A 19,560-nucleotide genomic window follows, 5' to 3' on the forward strand; every position below is an offset into this window, starting at 1 on the left:
CTCTGAATACTTGGCCACACAAAATGCTGCATCAATAGAGTGGTGGAAGTGTGTAAGCCAGGGTACACCAGGTTGTGTAAACAGCTGAATGCGGCCTTGCGGAAGGCAGTAGACAGAAACAGGCAGGGTGAGAATGTGGATATGTTGCACCAGATTCTGCAATGAGAATGGGGGACTGACATAAGTTTAAGTCTAGAAGCAGTACCCAGATGAAGGTAGGTGAGTTCTGGGTCATTCCCTGGGCAGTGCTGGGTGCTTCACAGTCCTAGTGACAGTGCAAATGCAGCTGACACAGTCATTGATGATTTTACCAATTCCAGCACCATGGTGTATGCCAGTGATAAACTCTGCATGAGCAACTGTTGCTGGAACTGACATGGGGAGCTCTAGTCAGTGTCTCTTGAGAGGGCAAACATTATAGGCTTGTGTATAGTGAAGGCAGTGAAGTGACGGTCCTCTACCAACAGCCGAAAGTGTAACGTAGATGGTGAGGAGCTCTCTGTTGTTTGTGCTCCGGTGCTGCAGGGTGACAGAGAGATTGCAGGACGAAAAGCAAGTGACTGCCATTTGGTGCTGATGTGCTGATTCAGGGCAGCCCTAATGGCTATTTGGCTGTGTTAGCCAAGACAGCAAGTGGGGCTTTGGGGTGGGTGTGGATGAGCAGAGTAGTGTTTGACAAGTTGCACTGGGCAGCAGGAAAGCTGTCTTCCATTTTTGGTGCACATGGTATCCACCACACTGTTTTTTTTTCCATTTCAATAGCAGTGGGAGAAAAAGATTACTACTCTAAGGAACTGGTGAAGGCCCTTGAAAGTCTTGGGCTTTGGAAAATCAAGGATGGCTTGCACCTTGGCAGGCAGGGAAGTGAGCCAATTGTGGAGAAGGTATGCCCCAAGAATACCTCCCTCCTGACATGGAAAATGCCCTTCACTGTGTTGATGAAGATGCCAGTGTCATACAGACATACAAAGATTATGCAGAGGTGCTCTCAGTGTTCTTCAAGTGTGCCAGAAAAAATGAGGATGTCATCCTAGTAGGCAGAACACCAATGCAAGCTTTGTAATATGCTATCCGAGAAATTCTGCTATGTTTGGCAGCATTACTGAAGGTCATAAAGATGCTCTTTTACAGGCTGAAGGGTGTTATGATCATGATCTTTTACCTGTCCTCAGGTGCAACAGGAATCTGTGTGAAAGCTTTGGTGCAGTCGATCACGCTGAAGATTGCAGCTCCAGCCAGTGCATTTTAGATCCATAGGAACTGCAGCATGTACTGGTTCAGTGCAGTATGGGAGAGTAATGGCTGATAATCACCATCTGGATGCCAGGAGCCATTATTCTTCTTCACAAGGTGAAGGATAGATGCCCACAAATTCTTGGAAGAATGCAGCACACCAATGGCAATCAGCTTGTAACACTCTGCCTTGATGAGAGTTTGTCTGGTGGTAGGAGCCATGGCCACCAGAAGACAGGTGGTCCAGGCATGGTATTGATGCAATGAACCTCTTGATGTGCTGGATGTGCATGTGACAGCAGAAAACTGTGCCAAGAGGTCCTAAATCTATATCTACATGATTACTCTGCAGTTCACGATAAAGAGCCTGGCAGATGGTTCACTGAACCGTCTTTAAGCTACTTCTCTACTGGTCCACTCAAGATATGTCTTGAATTCAAAGAATTAGTATCAGCACCAATTGAGAAATTTATACCAAATAAATTAACAAACAATGGAGTTGATCCTCCTTGTTACACAATACAGGCTAGAAAAATGTTGCAGAAGCAACCAAAAATGCATGCAAAATTTAAACAGATGCAAATTGTCCAAAATTGGTGATATCTTACAGTAGCTCAAAATTTAGCATGGACTTCAATGCAAGATGCTTATAATAGTTTCTACAACAAAACTTTGTCTCATAACCTGGCAGAAAATCCAAAAAGATTCTGACTGTATGTGAAGTATGCTAGTGGCAAGGCGCAATCAATGCCTTCTCTGCATGAAGCAATGGAGATACTATTGAAGACAGTGCACCCAAAGCAGCTATTGAAGACAGTGCTGTCAAAGCAGTGTTACTAAATGCAACCTTCTAAAATTCCTTCTCCAAAGAAGACAAAGTAAATATTCTGGAATTTGAATCAAGAGCAGCTACCAACATGAGTAACATAAAAGGAGATATCCTCATAGTAGTGAAACAACTTAAATCAATTAACAAAAGCAAGTCCTTCAGTCTGATTGTATACCAGTTAGGTTTCTTTCAGAGAATGCTGATACAATAGCTCCATACTTAACAGTCTTATACAACCGTTTGCTCGATGAAAGATCCATACCCAAAGACTGGAAAGTTGCTGAGGTCACACCACCAATATTCAAGTAAGGTAGTAGGAGTAATCCACTAAATTACAGGCCCATATCATTGACATTGATATGCATTGGGATTTTGGAACATATATTGTGTTCAAGCAATATGAAATACTTTGAAGAAAACAGTCTATTGACACACAGTCAATATGGATTTAGGAAACATTGTTCTTGTGAAACGCAACTAGCTCTTTACTCACAGGAAGTGTTGAATGCCGTTGACAAGCAATTTCAAATTGATCCCATATTTCTGGATTTCCGGAAGGCTTTTGACACTGTACCACACAAGCAGCTTGTAGTAAAATTGTGTATGTATAGAAAATTGTCTCAGTTATGTGACTAGATTCATGATTTCTTGTCAGAGAAGTTATAGGTAGTATTAATTGATGGAAAGTCATTGAGTAAAACAAAAGTGATTTCTGGCATTCCCCAAGGTAGTATAATAGGCTCTTTTCTGTTCATTTATCTACATAAATGATTTAGGGGACAATTGGAGCAGCAGTCTTAAGTTGCTTGCAAATGGTGGTAGTGTTAGTAAGTTCCTATGGGACCAAACTGCTGAGGTCATAAGTCATTTGCAGATGAAACTGTCATTCATCAATTAGTAAAGTCAACAGAAGATCAAAACAAATTGCAAAATGATTTAGAAAAGATATCTCCATGGTGTGAAAATTGGCAATTGACCCTAAATAACAAAAAGTGTGAGGTCATGCACATGAGTGCTAAAAGGAATTCATTAAACTTCAGTTACACAATAAATCAGTCAAATCTAACGGCTGTAAATTCAACTACATATGAAGGAATTAAATTAAAAACAACTTAAATTGGAAGGAACACATAGAAAATATTGTGGGAAAGGCTATCCAAAGACTGCATTAGAAAATGTAACAGATTTACTAAAGAGACCGCCTACACTATGCTTGCCCACTCTCTTTTAGATACTGCTGTGTGGGGTGGGATCCTTACCAGATATGATTGATGGAGTATATCAAAGAAGTTCAGTGGAGGGCAGCAGATTTTGTATTATCATGAAACAGGGGGGAGAGTGTCACTGAAATGATACAGGAGTTGTGGTGGACTCATTTAAACAAAGGGATTTTTCATTGAGGCAGAATCTTCTGATGAAATTTCAATCACTGACTTTCTCCTAGAAATGCAAAAATATTTTGTTGATGCTGACCTACATAGGAAGAAATGATCACCATAATAAAATATGGGAAATCAGAGCTCGCACGAGAAGATATAGATATTCGTTTTTTCCGTGCACTATACAAGATTGTAAAAATAGAGAATTGTGAAGCTGGTTCCATGAACCCTCTGCCAGGCACTTAAATGTAATTTTCAGAGTATCCATGTAGATGCAGATGAACAGTGCATGGGAAAAACAAATGCTTAAATCTTTCCATGGAAATTCTCATTTCTCTTATAACCATTTCTCCCTATGTAATTGGGAACCAACAAAATATTTTTGCATTCAGTGGAGAAAGTTCATGATTGAAATTTCATGAGAAGATCTTGCCGCAAAGAAAAATGCCTTTATATTAATGACTGTCACCCCAAACCCCAATTCAAGTATTATATCTGTGGCTCCCTCTCTTCTATTTCCTGATGATGCAAAACAATCTGCCCTTCTTTGAACTATTTCAATGTCCCCTATTGATCCTATCTGATGCAAATTCCACACCACACAGCAATACTTCAGAAGAGCACAAAAAAGTTTAGTGTACGCAGTCTGTTTAGCAGACCTGTTGTATATACTAAGTCTTCTGCCAATAAATCACCACCTTCAGTTAACTTTCACCACAAAATTATCTATGTGATTGTTCTAAGTTAAGTTATTCATAATTGCAATTACTAAGTATGTAACTGAATTCACAGCCATTACATTTGTGTTATTTATCACATAACCAAAATTTAGTGGTTACCTTGTGTCCTTAGTTCTGACTCCCTAAATATAAATGCTCTAACCATGTTCCACATGAGTAGGGGACACAGAACAAAATCACTGCCTTGACACTGAGTATTCACCGCCACGAACACAATTTTCACCAACAGGGGACACGGAACTGAATGTCTCTCAAGTTAAAAATGGCAAGGGCAAGAATCAAGGTAACAGACACAGTTATTACATTAGGCAATTGGCCATGATGGGTGGGAGCTTGATACTTGGTTGCTACCTACATGGGTGCAAATGCTTGCCAGTCAGAGGGAATGTCTTGAAATGGGAAGCACTGTTTTACATTCCAAGCTGTGTTGCAAGAATAAATGTAACACAGTGTGGGTGAATGTCAATACATTGCAATGACCATCTTTGATAAAAACTGCCTCATCATGTTGCATATCTACCATAGCACATGTGCCAGATCAAAATCTGATGTCACTAGGAAGGGAAGATCCAAATTGTGGACGAGGTGTGGCTGGTGGAAGAGCAGCTAGGTATGGAGCTATTGTCTAGGTAATACCAGTCAGCAATTTTAGAAGACAGATCTCCAGCTGCATGGCAGTTACAAGAGCTTTCAGCGGAGGTGTGCACACAAAGAAAGAAACTTGCCACATGAGCAGATGGCTATAGTGAATTAGGCAAATATGGAACAGGGTCACATTGCAAAGACCATTGTGTGGAGAAGTGTTATCACAGGCTCAGTATTAAAATTGCTTTCAAGTGCTTCCTCTTCTCCTAAAGCCAAACTGGTTTTTTCCTAACATACTTTTCTCTTCCATTTTTGGTACAGTACATTAGTGGATATTTTTGATGCGAGTGACATTTGACTAATTTTCACATCTATCTGCTCTTGATTTATTGAAGAACCTAATAACAACGATCTTTTCAAAATCTGATGGAAAACAATGCTGAGCCACATAATATCCATTCATGAGCTTGGAAAGTTCTCACTTTGCATTTTTCTCTGAGAATTCTGTTGGTGTTCCTTCAATGCATGGGCATTTGTTCCTTCTGATTTTGTTCATAACTTTTGGGTATTCATAAATAAATATTAAATCTCTCCTATCAACTTCTTGCACCCTGTTCTCATTTTGTGATTGGTGTAATTTGTTCTGGGTTGCTATAAAGCTTCTTCATTCTCCAAATATTGTTTCCAACTTTTCAATATATTTTTCCTCGCATTTTCAGATACCAAAAATATTCACTTTCCCTCATATAGCATTAGCTTATGTTTTTCTGTTTGAAAAATTTCACATTTAGCAACTTTTGGTGGGCTTTGTGAATCTCTATGGAATAAGAAATAATTTCCATATGATAGTATTTATGATTTTGCCTCTTTTCGGGTATATGTCTTGTAGTTAAAGAGAATTGTTCTTTTGTCTGTAGTAATTTTGTGTGCCCTACCTTTTGCTATAATTTGTGTTAGGTGTGCAGGACAATATGTAAAGTCAGTCAGCATCTAACAGTCAAATTGTAAACTCCTCTGTGCTGCTCTTAGCTCATTAACATCATGTAATCAGCCAGTCCATTTATGTGTTGCTACCTGTCAGTTGATTCATGTTCACTTATCACAGTGTTACCTGATGAGTAATTTGGCCATCAGGAAAGCATATTACTTATCTAGATAATGTGAGTTTGAGTATTAATCTGCCATAAATGAACTGTGTGATATTGAGTATTTAAATGGATTTGCTCACCTGATATGTGTATTGAAACTGTTGCTTTTGACAAAGCTTATCATCAAACAGTGACATTGGTTGGAAATTAACAAGAAGAAATCAAAAATTAATTATTGGAGTGTGGTGTACATTACATCCCATATGTTCATAATGAACTTTCACAACAGGAAGAACCTCCACATGAAGTGTCAGAATAGCTACAGGGCATAGAATACCATGTGAACAGATTTACAATCTGATGCCTTCTTTGATTCTCTGGAATCTTGTACACTTATTTCTTAAGGGGGTGACTAACTCACACTGAGCACAGAATTCTGTGAATCTTTGTCCCTGCCCAAAGTAAACACTCATTATTTTATGCAACCTATCTGCACTGAAAACTGTATCCATCTCCAATTACGATATATTTTACAGTTAGCTAATATCATCACCTACTTCAATTTCCCTGTCATCAATAGCTGTGCTTGGAATATATACTTACATTAGGGAATTTTATTACACATGAGTTTAGTCTTGCACGTTTGGTGTGAGAGGTTTCCGACATTACTCAACAGATATGAAAAAAACAGAAAGTTTTAAATTGCATTAACTGCTGACCTTTTTTTATTGAATACAGTAAATATCACATTGCTGCTCATGAACAGACTCTCAGAGAGATCAGAAAAGATTAACAATGTAAAACACACATAAAGAATTTGTCTACTCATAATCACCTTCTCTCACAATTTCATAAGTGTCTTACTGACTAAAATGTGCCATATAAAACAGTAATGAACCAGAATGAGATTTTCACTCTGCGGTGGAGTGTGCACTGATATGAAACTTCCTGGCAGATCAAAACTGTGTGCCAGACTGAGACTCAAACTCGGGACCTTTGCCTTTCGCGGACAAGTGCTCTGCCACTTGCCAACGAAACATAGATAGATCAAAATATATAGCAACTATCAAGGTAAACCTCAGAGAGAAACATACCATCTGTAATGATGAATCATCAACATTATTACAATGTGCTCACGAACAGAACACAGAACTGCATATGTTTTTGTTCCTAACTAAAAAAAAAAAAAAAAAAAAAAAAAAAAATGTTCAAAGACATGAGTAAGACATACCAGTGGCTCATAATAGCTAAAACTGATCCAAATTTCAAAGAAGTCTAAACTAATCCAAATTTCAAAGAAATCTAATATAACACAGTGAGAAGCAGCTAAATAAACAATATGTAATTTAACTTGTTCCACTACTTCTTAAATGTACTTGTAAAAAAGTAGTACAGTTTGTTTTGTTATATTTTTACCCAACATAGTTTAGTAGAGGAATATAGTTGTCTAACTACAACATAATAACTCTAGCTGTAAGTAGAAAGAGAGCAAAAGTTAAAAATTAATATGATTTTATTTAAAAAACTACACACTCAGTCTACAAACACAAAAGGTACTAAGCAGCACTAGACTGCTGCTAACATGCAGTTAAACAATGAACCATGCGTAGATAAAATGACACAATCCACTGCAATAGAATCTGCATGGCCATTAATTTATCCATGTGAATAATGCTATCAATAAAATCATGTTACTTATCAAGCTTACAAGTGTCTACTACTGTACTACACTCAAAATTATTTGTGAAGCCCTGCCTTGCAACAAACCAAAGTTTTTACTAAAGAGCTACAAGGAATTTATTTCAACAGGGTGCACAGATTGTTATGGTTGCCCCATACGGGGATAAGCCAAATATTTCTCTTAGTGGAATTGTATCTATTGATGTAAACATGGGGTAGGTTGTTGTCATCATTCTATAGATTTCATTACTGATAATCTTCTGGAGCCTGATTTTAAGATTGCACAGTGGTTTAAGTGGTAACATTAGTTGTACATTGCCATGATACTTCCTGTATAGCCTCCTGCCATTTACCTGATTTTGGCTCCCTGGAGATTGAGATATGTGAAGCTGTGGGCTTGGGAGTACAGAGACAAAAAGTGTAGAAATTCTTTTCAGATATCACAAGCTGTAAGCACTGAAAGACTAGAACATGGAAGCTTTGTGATACCTGGCATTGTGCAGTCAAGAAGTTTAAGGGGACAAGAGAGGAAACTCTTTTCTCCAGAATATCAGGGACTGAGATATCATATGACTGATGGTTGTGTCTTTCTAGTGTGTCATTTTTACAATACATTTGACATGGGTGCAAACAGTGGGAGGGATTAACCTGGAAGGGGGCTCCTGGTCAAAGATCTGTTCAGCAGAAAATGATCATTATAGATACACAATGTATTTTTGCTGAATGTGGTCAATATATTTTGTGTCACCAAATGCAATCCTGCAAATGTTGTGACTTAGAAGCATTCTGTGTATGATCTACCATACAACAGACCAAGTTTTGCAACTAAAGCAAGTGAGAACTGAACAGAAAGGGAAGAAGGTCTAATCAGTCTTGATGAAGCCCTGATGTGCATCTAGGATGACAACTGCTGTTGCTCCAGCCTAAGGCATCCAAGCCAATACAAAGATATCGAACTTGAAACTTCAATTTGACTTACTATTGCCACATACATAATTCAGATAAACTGGAAATACATGTTCATGAAAACAGACCAATGAGAAAAAATTAACTGTTGGTAATATAAATTAAAAGATTTTATTCACTACATTTGTACAGAGAATCTGTTAATACTCACCAAGAAAATAATCATGCTATTTGTTCCATTGTCTAGTGCAATACCTTCTAAGAATTGTATCAGAAAAAATTTAAAAAATAAAAACAACAGAAAAAGAAACATATAATGCAAATGCAAAAGAAATGGTCAACATCGCAGAGATTTGTAATGTGAAAAGTGAGATAACTGATAAAGTGAGAATCAGTAACTATTAGTGTGGTGTATCAAATTTCTAACTATATATGGAATGGCTTTCTAATTATTTAATTTTGTTTAAATTTATTGTGGTGTCTCACAGACCTGGTACTTTCACCATTATTTACAAAATTACATTACTTTTTGATTTACATAGTGGATAAGCACAAGAAAAGAATAGTTGCTGCTCACTGTATAGTGGAGATGCTGAGTCGCAGATAAGGACAACAAAAAGACTGTCAGAAAGTGAACTTTCGACCATCAAGGCCTTCTTCGAAAATAGGTAACACACACACACACACACACACACACACACACACACACACACACACACACACACACACACACATGCAAACTGAACTCATACACACATGACCACAGTCTCTGGCAGCTGAAGCCAGACTGCAAGTACAATCGCATCATGGGAGAGGCAATCAAGTGGTGGGGTTAAGGTGGAGGATGGGGCAAGGAGGTGGGATCGCAGGGTAAGGGTGGGGAACAGTAAAGTGCTGCTTGTGGCAGTGTAAAGGAATGATGGGGAGAGAGTTTAAGGCAACTATATGCCACTGGGAGGTTAGACTGCGGGCAGGGGAGGTGGGGGATTGGGAAAGGAGGACTGTGGGTGCATTGGTGGAGTAGAGGCATGTATAGTGCTGGAATGGGAACAGGAAAGGGGCTAGATGGGTAAGGACAATGTCTGGCAAAGTTTGAGGCCAGGAGGGGTATGGGAATGTAGGATATATTGCAGGGAGAGTTTCCATCTGTGCAACTGAGAAAAGCTGGTGTTAGTGATAAGAATCCTGTTGGCATAGGCTGAGAAGAAATCACTGAAATGAAAAATGTTGCATTGTGTGGCATGCTCAACAACATGGTGGTCCAGTTGCTTCCCAGCCACAGTTTGTCGGTGGCCATTCATACAGACAGACAGCTTGTTTGTTGTCTGCCCACACACAATGCAGCACAGTGGTTGCAACTTAGCTTGCAGATCACATGACTGGTTTCACAGGTAGCCATGCCTTTGATGGGGTAGGTCATGTCTGTGACTGGACTGGAGTAGGTGGTGATGGAAGGATGTATGGGACAGATCTTGCATCTAGTCTATTACAGGGAAAGAGCCATGAGGTAAGGTGCTGGGAGCAGAGGTTGTGTAAGGATGGACAAGGATACTGTGTAGGTTTAGTGGGCAGCAGAATACCACTGTGGGACGGGTGGGAAGGATAATGGGTAAGGCATTTCTCATTACAGGACATGAAGAAAGGTACTGGTGGAGAATGTAATCCACTTCCTCCAGTCCTGAGTGGTAGTGTGTCACTAGGAAAATGCTCATCTGTGACCATATGATGGTACTTTGGGAGGTGGTGGCTGACAGGAAAGATAAGGTTAGCAGGTCACTTTTATTGCCATTATATATCAGACCATGCACATTTTCCATCTTTTTTATGTATATATGATGGTTTTCCTTATCTTTCCTAGGAAAGATAAGGCATCTGAGATCTGTTTTTGTACAAGGTTAGAAGGGTAATTGCAGTACATTTCAAGAGGGACTGCTCATCACTATAGGTATGACAGCCACATGTGGCTAGGTTGTGTGGAAGGGGCAGCTGTCAAAGTGGAGGTATTGCTGATGGTTGTTGGTTTTGAGTTGGACAGATGTACTGATGCATTGGTGCTACAGAAGAATGCTGAAGATTAGATGGGTAGATCATATAACTAATGAGGAAGTGTTGAAGAGGATTGGGGAGAAGAGAAGTTTGTGGCACAACTTGACTAGAAGAAGGGATTGGTTGGTAGGACATGTTCTGAGGCATCAAGGGATCACAAATTTAGCATTGGAGGGCAGTGTGGAGGGTAAAAATCATAGAGGGAGACCAAGAGATGAATACACCAAGCAGATTCAGAAGGATGTAGGTTGCAGTAGGTACTGGGAGATGAAGAAGATTGCACAGGATAGAGTAGCATGGAGAGCTGCATCAAATCAGTCTCAGGACTGAAGACCACAACAGCAACAACAACTGATGCAGCCATCTTTGAGGTGGAGGTCAACAGCTAGGAAGGTGACTTGTTGAGTTAAGTAACACCAGTTGAAGTGAATGGGGAATGTGGCTAGGGTGTCCACACCCTCGATACAGATCACAAAGATGTCATCAATGAATCTGGAGCAGGTGAGGTGTTTGGGATTCTGGGTGTTTAGGAAGGATTCCTCTAGATGGCCCATGAATAGGTTGGCATAGCACAGGGTCATGTGGGTACCCATTGCCATATTCTGGAGTTGTCTATAGATAATGCCTTCAAAGGAGAAGTAATTGTGGATGAGGTATAGTTGATTATCGTGACTAGGAAGGAGGTTGTTGGTTTGGAATCCGTCAGGCACTGGGAAAGGTAATGTTCGATAGTGATAAGACCATGGGTGTTAGGGAAGTTAGAGTAAAGAGAGGTGGCATAAATAGTGACAAGCAGGGCACCATGTGGTAAATTAACAGAAACTGTGGTTAGTCAGTGGAGGAAATGGTTGGTATCTTTTATATAGGAGGATAGATTGCAGCTTATAGGCTGAAGATGTTGGTCTACGAGAGCCAAGGCACAGTAACCATCCATAATGGGGCATCCTAGGTCATCAGCTTTATGTACTTTAGGAAGCATGTAGAATGTAGGAATACAGAGAGTGGTAGGGGTGAGGAGAGAGATGGTCTCTGGGGAGATGTTGTGGGATGAGCCCAAAGATTTGAGGAGAGACTAGAGATCCTGCTATATATCTGAAATTGGGTCACTGTGGTAGAGTTTGAAGGTGTATGAATCTGACAGCTGGCAGAATCTTTCTGCCATGTAATCCTTGCAGTTCAAAATAACAGTAGTATAGTCTTTGTCAGCAGGTAGGATTATAAGATCAGGTCTACTTTTGGATGTGGATGTAAGGTCAGACTGCATGTTGAGGGTTTTGGGAAATGATGGTGTGGCAAGGTTTGAGGTTAATTCTAGAAAGTTACCAGGGGGTGATTTGAGGGCAGTGGAGGTGGATCTTGGTTGCCTGGAGGAGTGAACTGAGTCAGGCAGGATTCAACCTTGGTCTTTAGTTGAGTCTGATTGGTAGGATTGGTGGTGAAAAAGTAGGGACCAGGAGAAGGAGAGAAGGTCCTGCATGATTGAGGTGGTCAATTTGACTGACTGTGACTTATCAAATAAGGCAATGGAAATCTCGAGTAGAAGATCAAAGAGTAATCTTCAAACAAAAAGTGTTGATAGGGTTGTGAAAAAAGTGATGGTCAAAGTGTGGAATATTTGTGAACAGAAAAACAACTAGTACATGTTTGTTTATGATTACTCAGCTTTTCTAAAACCCAGTCAGTTATATCTAGGTGGCTAATTTGATAACAGGGCAAAAGGTGAGGCCTTTGGAAAGGGCTGAAACTTCTGTGTGGCTAAGGCTTTTGGAGGAAAGAATCTGTTTGGATGCTGGATTCTGTATGGTGGTGGAAGGGAGCTTTTGAGGGAGAGGTAAATGTGGTAGGTCTGCAAGGCAGGGTATGTCAGCTATGAGGGCATATGGGGGAGGTCTGGAGGTTGTAGAGGTGATGCACAGTCATAGCCCAAGGCAGGAGTAGGAAATGAGAAGGTTGGAGAGCTTTTTGAGGTGGCATTGTGCATGTTGCTCTAGTTCCTCAAGGGTCAGAGTTTCAATGATTGTTATGGGAACCAGGAATTTGGGATTGCACAGCAGGAGAATTTTGCAGATGGAGGGAGGGTATTTCAAGGAGGTATGTGCCTGACTGATATGGTTCTGAATGACTTTTTTGGTGAGGGTTAAGGTATGGGAGCATGGAAGGCAGCCAGAGATGGGTAATTTGTTGGTAAGATCACTTGGAGTGATTCAATGAGCCAAGCAACAACACAGGAGCAGTATGTATGTCTGGGTTATGGCTAGGGATAAGGAAACTTTTCTGTGTTGACACAGATGGAAGGAGCAAGGATCCATGGTGGTGGATAAAAATGTGTAAAGATACATAAATAATGTAGAATTACATCCAAAAAATTGCAAAAATACTCCCAAACACATGGGAAAAATCATTACCTCCCCTACCTGGTTGCCTGTCCCATCATGCACTGCTGCTCACAATCTGGCTTCAGCTGCCAGAGATTGTAGTCATGTGTGTGAGTTGCTTTTCTATGAGTGTGTTTGTGTATGCTGTCTATTTTTGACGAAGTCCTTGTTGGCCAGAAGTGTTTTCATTGTGCCTATCTGTGACTTAACATCTCTGCTATGTGGTAAGTAGCAACTTTCCATAATATTGGTACATTCCATCCTTGATTTTTCACTGTGTGATAAGTACAAGAAACCTCCATAAATGTCATTGCCAAAATCAATGTTTTCACTAGTTTCAAGGATGCTCACTGTGTGATTGGTTCAAAAATTCAAATTCTGCCACAGTCATAATATGGTTCTTTTACAGCATACTGCAGGGACTTTCCCAGTAACTCTACTGTTTTGTTGATACCAGCTGTAAAAAATGTCTTATCAGATTCTCAGAACATTAACATTCAGATGGTGTCATGCAGCAACTCATACAAAATTCTGTTCACAGCCCTACAAGACTGACCCAGAGTGGATGTTTTGAGTTTGGCATTTCATATATGACTGTTTGGAATATACTACAGAAATATTGCATTTTAAATTATAAAGATGTTGGAGTGTGGAAAATTAAGAGAAAAATAGCTTAACATGGTGTTTTGTGCTGAAATGTTAAATTGGTAGGCTGATACTGTTGGAAACACAATCTCTAGTGATGACACAACTTCCCATGAAAGTAGTAATGAGAATACACACCGCTGTAGGATGAGAGGCTGGGAAAATCTGTGGCTGTCTTTAAAATATGTTTGTTACAGCTGAAAACTTAATGATTTTGGTACCTTAAGCAAGAGCAAATTTTATGGCCATTTCCTTTTTCAGTGGTGATAATTTAAGGGTTAAATACATAGGTATGCATAAAGGCTTTTAGTTTAAGAGATTATTGAGTTTAACTGACAACTCTAAATACCATTTTAGAAACATATACTATCTTAATGAAACATAATTTCTTCAGTGTCTTATTTTCTTCAAGCTAGGCCCATTGTTTGGTACTCTTTTTCACTGGACCTCTTGATTTTAGTTTTGTTGAGAGAGATGTATAGAAATTAAAAAAAATAAAAAGTAAATAAATAAACTGAGCTGAAAGTGCAGAAGGAATCACAGCACAACTTATCATGTGTGGAACATGGAAATTATTTCAAGCCTTGACCTGATGTGTAAATAGTTAAATGATGCTTTTGCACCAAATCTGTTGAAGGATGTCTGGGTATGGGTATTATCCATTTACAAGAAAAGGAAGTAAACTAAATTGTGCAAATTATGGAGGCATTTTGGTGACAAGTACAATGAGTCATTTGTATGAAAGGATTCTCACAAAGCTAATGGAGTTGCAATACTAAGATCAACAGGAAGGAGAGCTCTCAGAGTTCAGAGGTAGTAAGATCTGCACTGGAAATTGCTTGAAACAAGAAATATAGAAAAGACCAAATATCAACCAAGAATATTTGATATGGTGAAAATCCGCAACTGAGATGCATATTTATAGAATACTCATCCACTTGAGTCGCCAGTAATTTTCTTAGTTTATTCCATGACTGGTTTTGAAGCTTAAAGCTACAACTCCAGGTGCCACCAACTGCAAACAAGAGGAGGAGCTACTAATGTATAAGTACTATGTGGTTGACATACTAAAATGAAAGCTACTGTTGTGAAAAGTGATATACTCACATAATTATGGGAAAATACTATCTATAGTGACTCCTTCTACTACACACAGGCTTAATTTCTGTATCGCTCTCCCTAGTCCTAGTTTATAGCCCCTATTAATACTCACTTATTATGCCTGGTATTTTGAGGAAGCAAAGTCCTGTCTCATATGTGTACATTGTTTCTCCTGTTGCATTTATCATTTTAAGCCTAACTATGCTTTTTAAATTAATATGTTTTTGCTCTGTAAGTATGCATATATACATGGGCCCAAACCTGACAGTCAGGCATCATCCTCCTACCACACCTCACCTCTTGTTGTCTTATTGCTCAGTTTTTCATCCTTAACCAGTCTCTTAGTTGCGCTTTTATCATATATATATTTAATCTGATGTACTCTGTCATGCTGGCTGTTAGGCACTTTTTTTGATTGCCCATGTTTGTAAGTTATTTTATTACCTTATATTTCTAGTTTCATTTTGTATTGATCAAGTGGACTACACTTTTGTAAGCAGATGGGCCAGTCAACCCCTGATTCCTGCTGTTTTGCAGCTATCTACTTCAGTTTCCCACCTCATTGCCACTGATGCTGTAGCTGTTGACCCCACACATGAGTTTAGTTATTTATTTACAGTATTATTGAGTTCATTTCTGTCCACAATGTTTCCTAAGTTAGCACTTTTGTTTCAATCCCAGTGATTTGTTTGACTTGGGTGTGATCCCCAATGACTGACTGGCCCAACTATTGCACATTTATGTTACCATAACGATGTGAGTACACCACTTTCCTCAACTGTAACTTTCATTTTAGTATGTCAAACCCATAGTATTCATACTTTAGTAGCCCCCCCACACACACACACACACTTGGTTGCAGTTGGTGGCATCTGAAGATGAAGCTTTAAGCTTTGTGGAATAATCTGAGAAAATTACTGGCAACTATCTTATAGATACCATCCAAGAAATGCATATAATGTTTGTAGACCTTCCTAAGCCATATGATGTTATACCTATACAAAGTATTACAGGATTTGTGTATCAATAATACACTTTAATAAAGGGTCTCAGAAATTTGTATACAATTTAACATCAAGAATAATAGTTGGTAACAGATTATATCTAAAGTTTCCTCTGAGCAAGGGTTTACATCACGGGTGTTGTGTATCACCTACATTGTTTAAAATATATGTAGTACAACCTCTAAGGCAATGCAAAAGGAAATTCAGACGAATGGGTATAGATACAGGTAAACCTTCTTCTACACAAAGCAATTTGTGAATGATCAATCTGTGACAGCAACAAGTTGTAAAATTGTGTCAAAGAACCTACAGGAAGAATGTAAGTCATGTGGCTTACAACTTAACACCCAGAAAAAAAAATATCTTCCAGTAGAAGCAGAAATATATAGCATCCAACCTGATACAAAACAGGTTGCAGCTTCCAGTAGTTACATATATGTAGGAGTGGAATTTGATGCCACAGATAAAGATGGCAAAGAAATTAGAAAATGAATAACTTAGGCTAGAGGACTGACCTCTTGTTTAAATGGAATCCATGGGAATAGAAAAATAGAAAAGAAACAGAAATACACTGGAGTGACAAAAGTCATGAGATATCTGCCAATATCATGTTGGTCCTTCTTTTGCCTGACTTAGTACAGCAACTTGATGTGGTGTGGACTGGACAAGTCATTTCCTGTAGAAATAGTGAGCCATGCTGCTCCTGTTGCCATCCAAAATTAAGAAAGTGTTTCTGGTGCAGCATTTTGTGCACAAATTGACCTCTCTATTATTATTATCCATAAATGTTTGATGGCATTAACGTCAGGTGATCTGGGCAGCCACACAATCCTGTCGAATTGTCCAGACTGTACTATAAACCAATTGCAAACAATTGTGGCCTGATTACATGGTGTGTCCATGCAAATTCCATTGTTGTTTGGAAAAAATTAGGTCCATGATGGCTGTGTATGGTCTCCAAGCAGCCAAACATAGCCATTTCCAGTCATTGATTGGCCCAGTCTGACCAGAGGTGCTAGTCCATTCCAAATAAACACAGCTCACACCATTATAGAGCCATCATCTTACACGTGCCTCACAGACAATTTGGGTCCAAGGCTTCGTGGGGTCTGCACCACACTTGAACCTTACTATCATCTTTCACCAACTCAGATTGGGACTCATCTGACCAGGCCGTGGTCTTCCAGCTGTCAAGGGTCAAACTGATGTGGTAACAAGCCCAGGAGAGACACAGCAGTTGATGTCATGCTGTAAGCAAAGGCATTTGCATCTGTATCTGCTGCCAAAGACTATGAATGCCAAATTTTGCAGCACTATCCATTAGGACAATGCGGCAAAATTTCCGTGAGGACACATGCGTCTTACATCCCACATTGATTTCTGCAGTAATTTCATGCAGTGTTGCTTGTCTGTTAGCACTCACAACTCTCCACAAATGTCACCACTCTTAGCCATTGAGTGAAGGTTGTTACACACTGTTGTGTCCATGGTGAGAGGGTAATGCCTGAAATCTGATTTTCTTGGAATGCTCTTGACACTGTGGATCTCAGAATATTGAATTTACCAATGACTTCTGAAATGCAATGTCTAATGTGTCTAGCTCCAAGTACCATTCACTGTTCAAAGTCTGTTAATTTGTGTTGTGCATCCTCAAGCACATCAGAAATCTTTTCACATGGATCACCTGTGTGCAAATGAAAGCCCTGCCAATGCATCACCCTTTTATACCACGTGTAAATGATAGCACTGCCATCTGTATATGTGTACATCACTGTTCCATGACTTTCATCACCTCACTGTACATTATCTATGAAACTCAAACTGAAAATTTATTGTTGCATGGGAAAGAGACATGAAGGGTGTGGAGAATAAGAAGAAGAAGTTGGAGACCACTGAAATGGATGTGTTTAGATGGTCACTGGGAATATACAGAAGAGAGAATATATGTAACAGAGAGGGTAGAAGGTTCTTTAACAATTGATATCATATGTAAACAATGTAGTATGCTTATTTGCAGCAGGTGGGGGACTTTATCTTACCTAAGAAGATTACATTCTTGATACCGCAGTACTGCAGAAGACATGGAAGGCCAAGAAAAACTTGGAACAAGGGATTGCAACAGCAATGAGATGAAGTGATTTAAGAGAAGATCAATGGGGCCATAGAGAATCATGGGAACTGGGCATCGGACAATGACAGAAGGTATTTTGAAACCCAATATTACAATAAATATACTGCAGCAAGTTTAGCTAGAAATAGATTCAGCTGATATTACAGATCTGGTAATGGCATTTGATTAGAAACTCAACACTTTTTTGCTACAGTGTTACAGGTCTGTGAGATATCACAATAAATTTGAATACAGTTATAAAGTTTTATTGCCCTAACTTAAGCTTCAGTGTATTATGAAACAAACTTTCTGTTTAAACACTGATGACAAAATAGCAAAAGTTATGAAATAAAACATTTAAAAGAGTGTTATAAAATTAGTAACTTGATTTTTAAAAGATCACATATTTAAAACACAATAACATGCAGTTATTGCTGTATGGTACATTCTTTATAACTCATAGTAAAATCAAGTTCTCTAAATTTCCTACAAATATCAAAAAAGTAATACACTGGACAGAAGGGACTTAGTACTTGCACTGTTCCAAATATTACTCAAAGTTTAATTTAGCATACAGTTAAATAACTACTCTACACTGGGTGCAAACAGAAAGTGAACTTCAAATTATTAACTAAAATCTGTTGCACCCATACACACCTCTCTCACCTCATGTATATCAATTCCATGATTTAGAGACCACATTGTCTGAAAATAGTCCTGCATTCGTTGTTTCATTTCCTTTGGAATTTGGTGAAGGGTTAAGAAGTCCTTGAGATCTCTCCATTTGGTTTGATAAAGGGATCTCCGAGAATACATTCGCTGAATGATAGCCGTCACATTTCCAAAAACCACGGCATGCATCAAAGCTGCACAAATGCAAACAATCTATATACTGACCAAAGTAATTAGATTTCAGTATGGTGCTATGTGATTAAGAACTGAATACCTGTCATGTTGAACTTCTGCTTTCTTTCCTGTTGGTTATATGTTTACAATTTATTTCATAATACATGTCTTTTTATAATACTATGGCTCAGCCAACAAGAACTCTGCCATATGAATTCATGCATGCATACTAATGTTTCCTTGAGATCATATGAAAGATAAGTCAGCAACAAATAATGCTTAAAACATGTAAAAGTTATACAGTGCATTCTTGAAGAATTTTGTTGCATGGTAATTAGGCTGTGGTCCAAGACATATTTATATATCTAAGGTTTTGTTTCCTAATGCTTAAGACATAATCAGAGGCTATAAAGACTTGGACAGCAGTTTCAAAATTAAGTTTGCTGAGAATGGACCACAGCATAATGCCCATAAAACAAAATTCACTAAGGATGCTAATGTTAATCAAGATAATTCAACAGAAAAGTGATTTGATTATCTGTGTGTGCATGGTGGTAGTACTCACTGAAACAACAGAAATACGTCCAATAGACATGGGCCCAGAAATGTATAATTCCTGCAAAGAACATATGTTTACAGGACATGTTCAACGTGGTGTTCATTCATAATGCTGCACCTCTGTGCCCTCTGGCGTAGGGAGTGGTGCACGTTTTGAGGTATGCCTGATTGTTGTTGTACCTGATGGCATGCATTGAGGCCATGACCGTGTAGTGTCCACTCAATGTTGATTGGTGTAGCCTAGACCAATTCCTTCATGTGTTTCCATAGCCAAAAGTCTTGGGGATTGAGGTCAGGGGAATGAGCAGACCAAGATGTTGGGCACCACTGACCAATCCAGCAGGCCTGAAATGTCTGTGTCAGATGTTTGTGAACACTGTGACAAAAGTGTGCTTGTGCGCCATCATTTGTATTTGTTGCTGTAATGGCACAGTG

General features: G+C 39.0%; 1 protein-coding gene across 1 annotated transcript in view; it reads right to left on the reverse strand.

Moving 5' to 3' along the window:
- LOC126473985 (potassium voltage-gated channel subfamily H member 8) overlaps positions 1 to 19,560 on the reverse strand; it is a 493,833-nt gene that overhangs the window by 105,538 nt on the left and 368,735 nt on the right. Inside the window, exon 9 of the mRNA XM_050101374.1 lies at positions 18,379 to 18,587. Coding sequence (XP_049957331.1) covers positions 18,379 to 18,587 — 209 coding nt within the window. The remainder of the gene's footprint in view (positions 1 to 18,378; positions 18,588 to 19,560) is intronic.

Source organism: Schistocerca serialis, chromosome 1, assembly GCF_023864345.2.
Source record: "Schistocerca serialis cubense isolate TAMUIC-IGC-003099 chromosome 1, iqSchSeri2.2, whole genome shotgun sequence".
Taxonomy (NCBI): Eukaryota; Metazoa; Arthropoda; class Insecta; order Orthoptera; family Acrididae; genus Schistocerca; species Schistocerca serialis.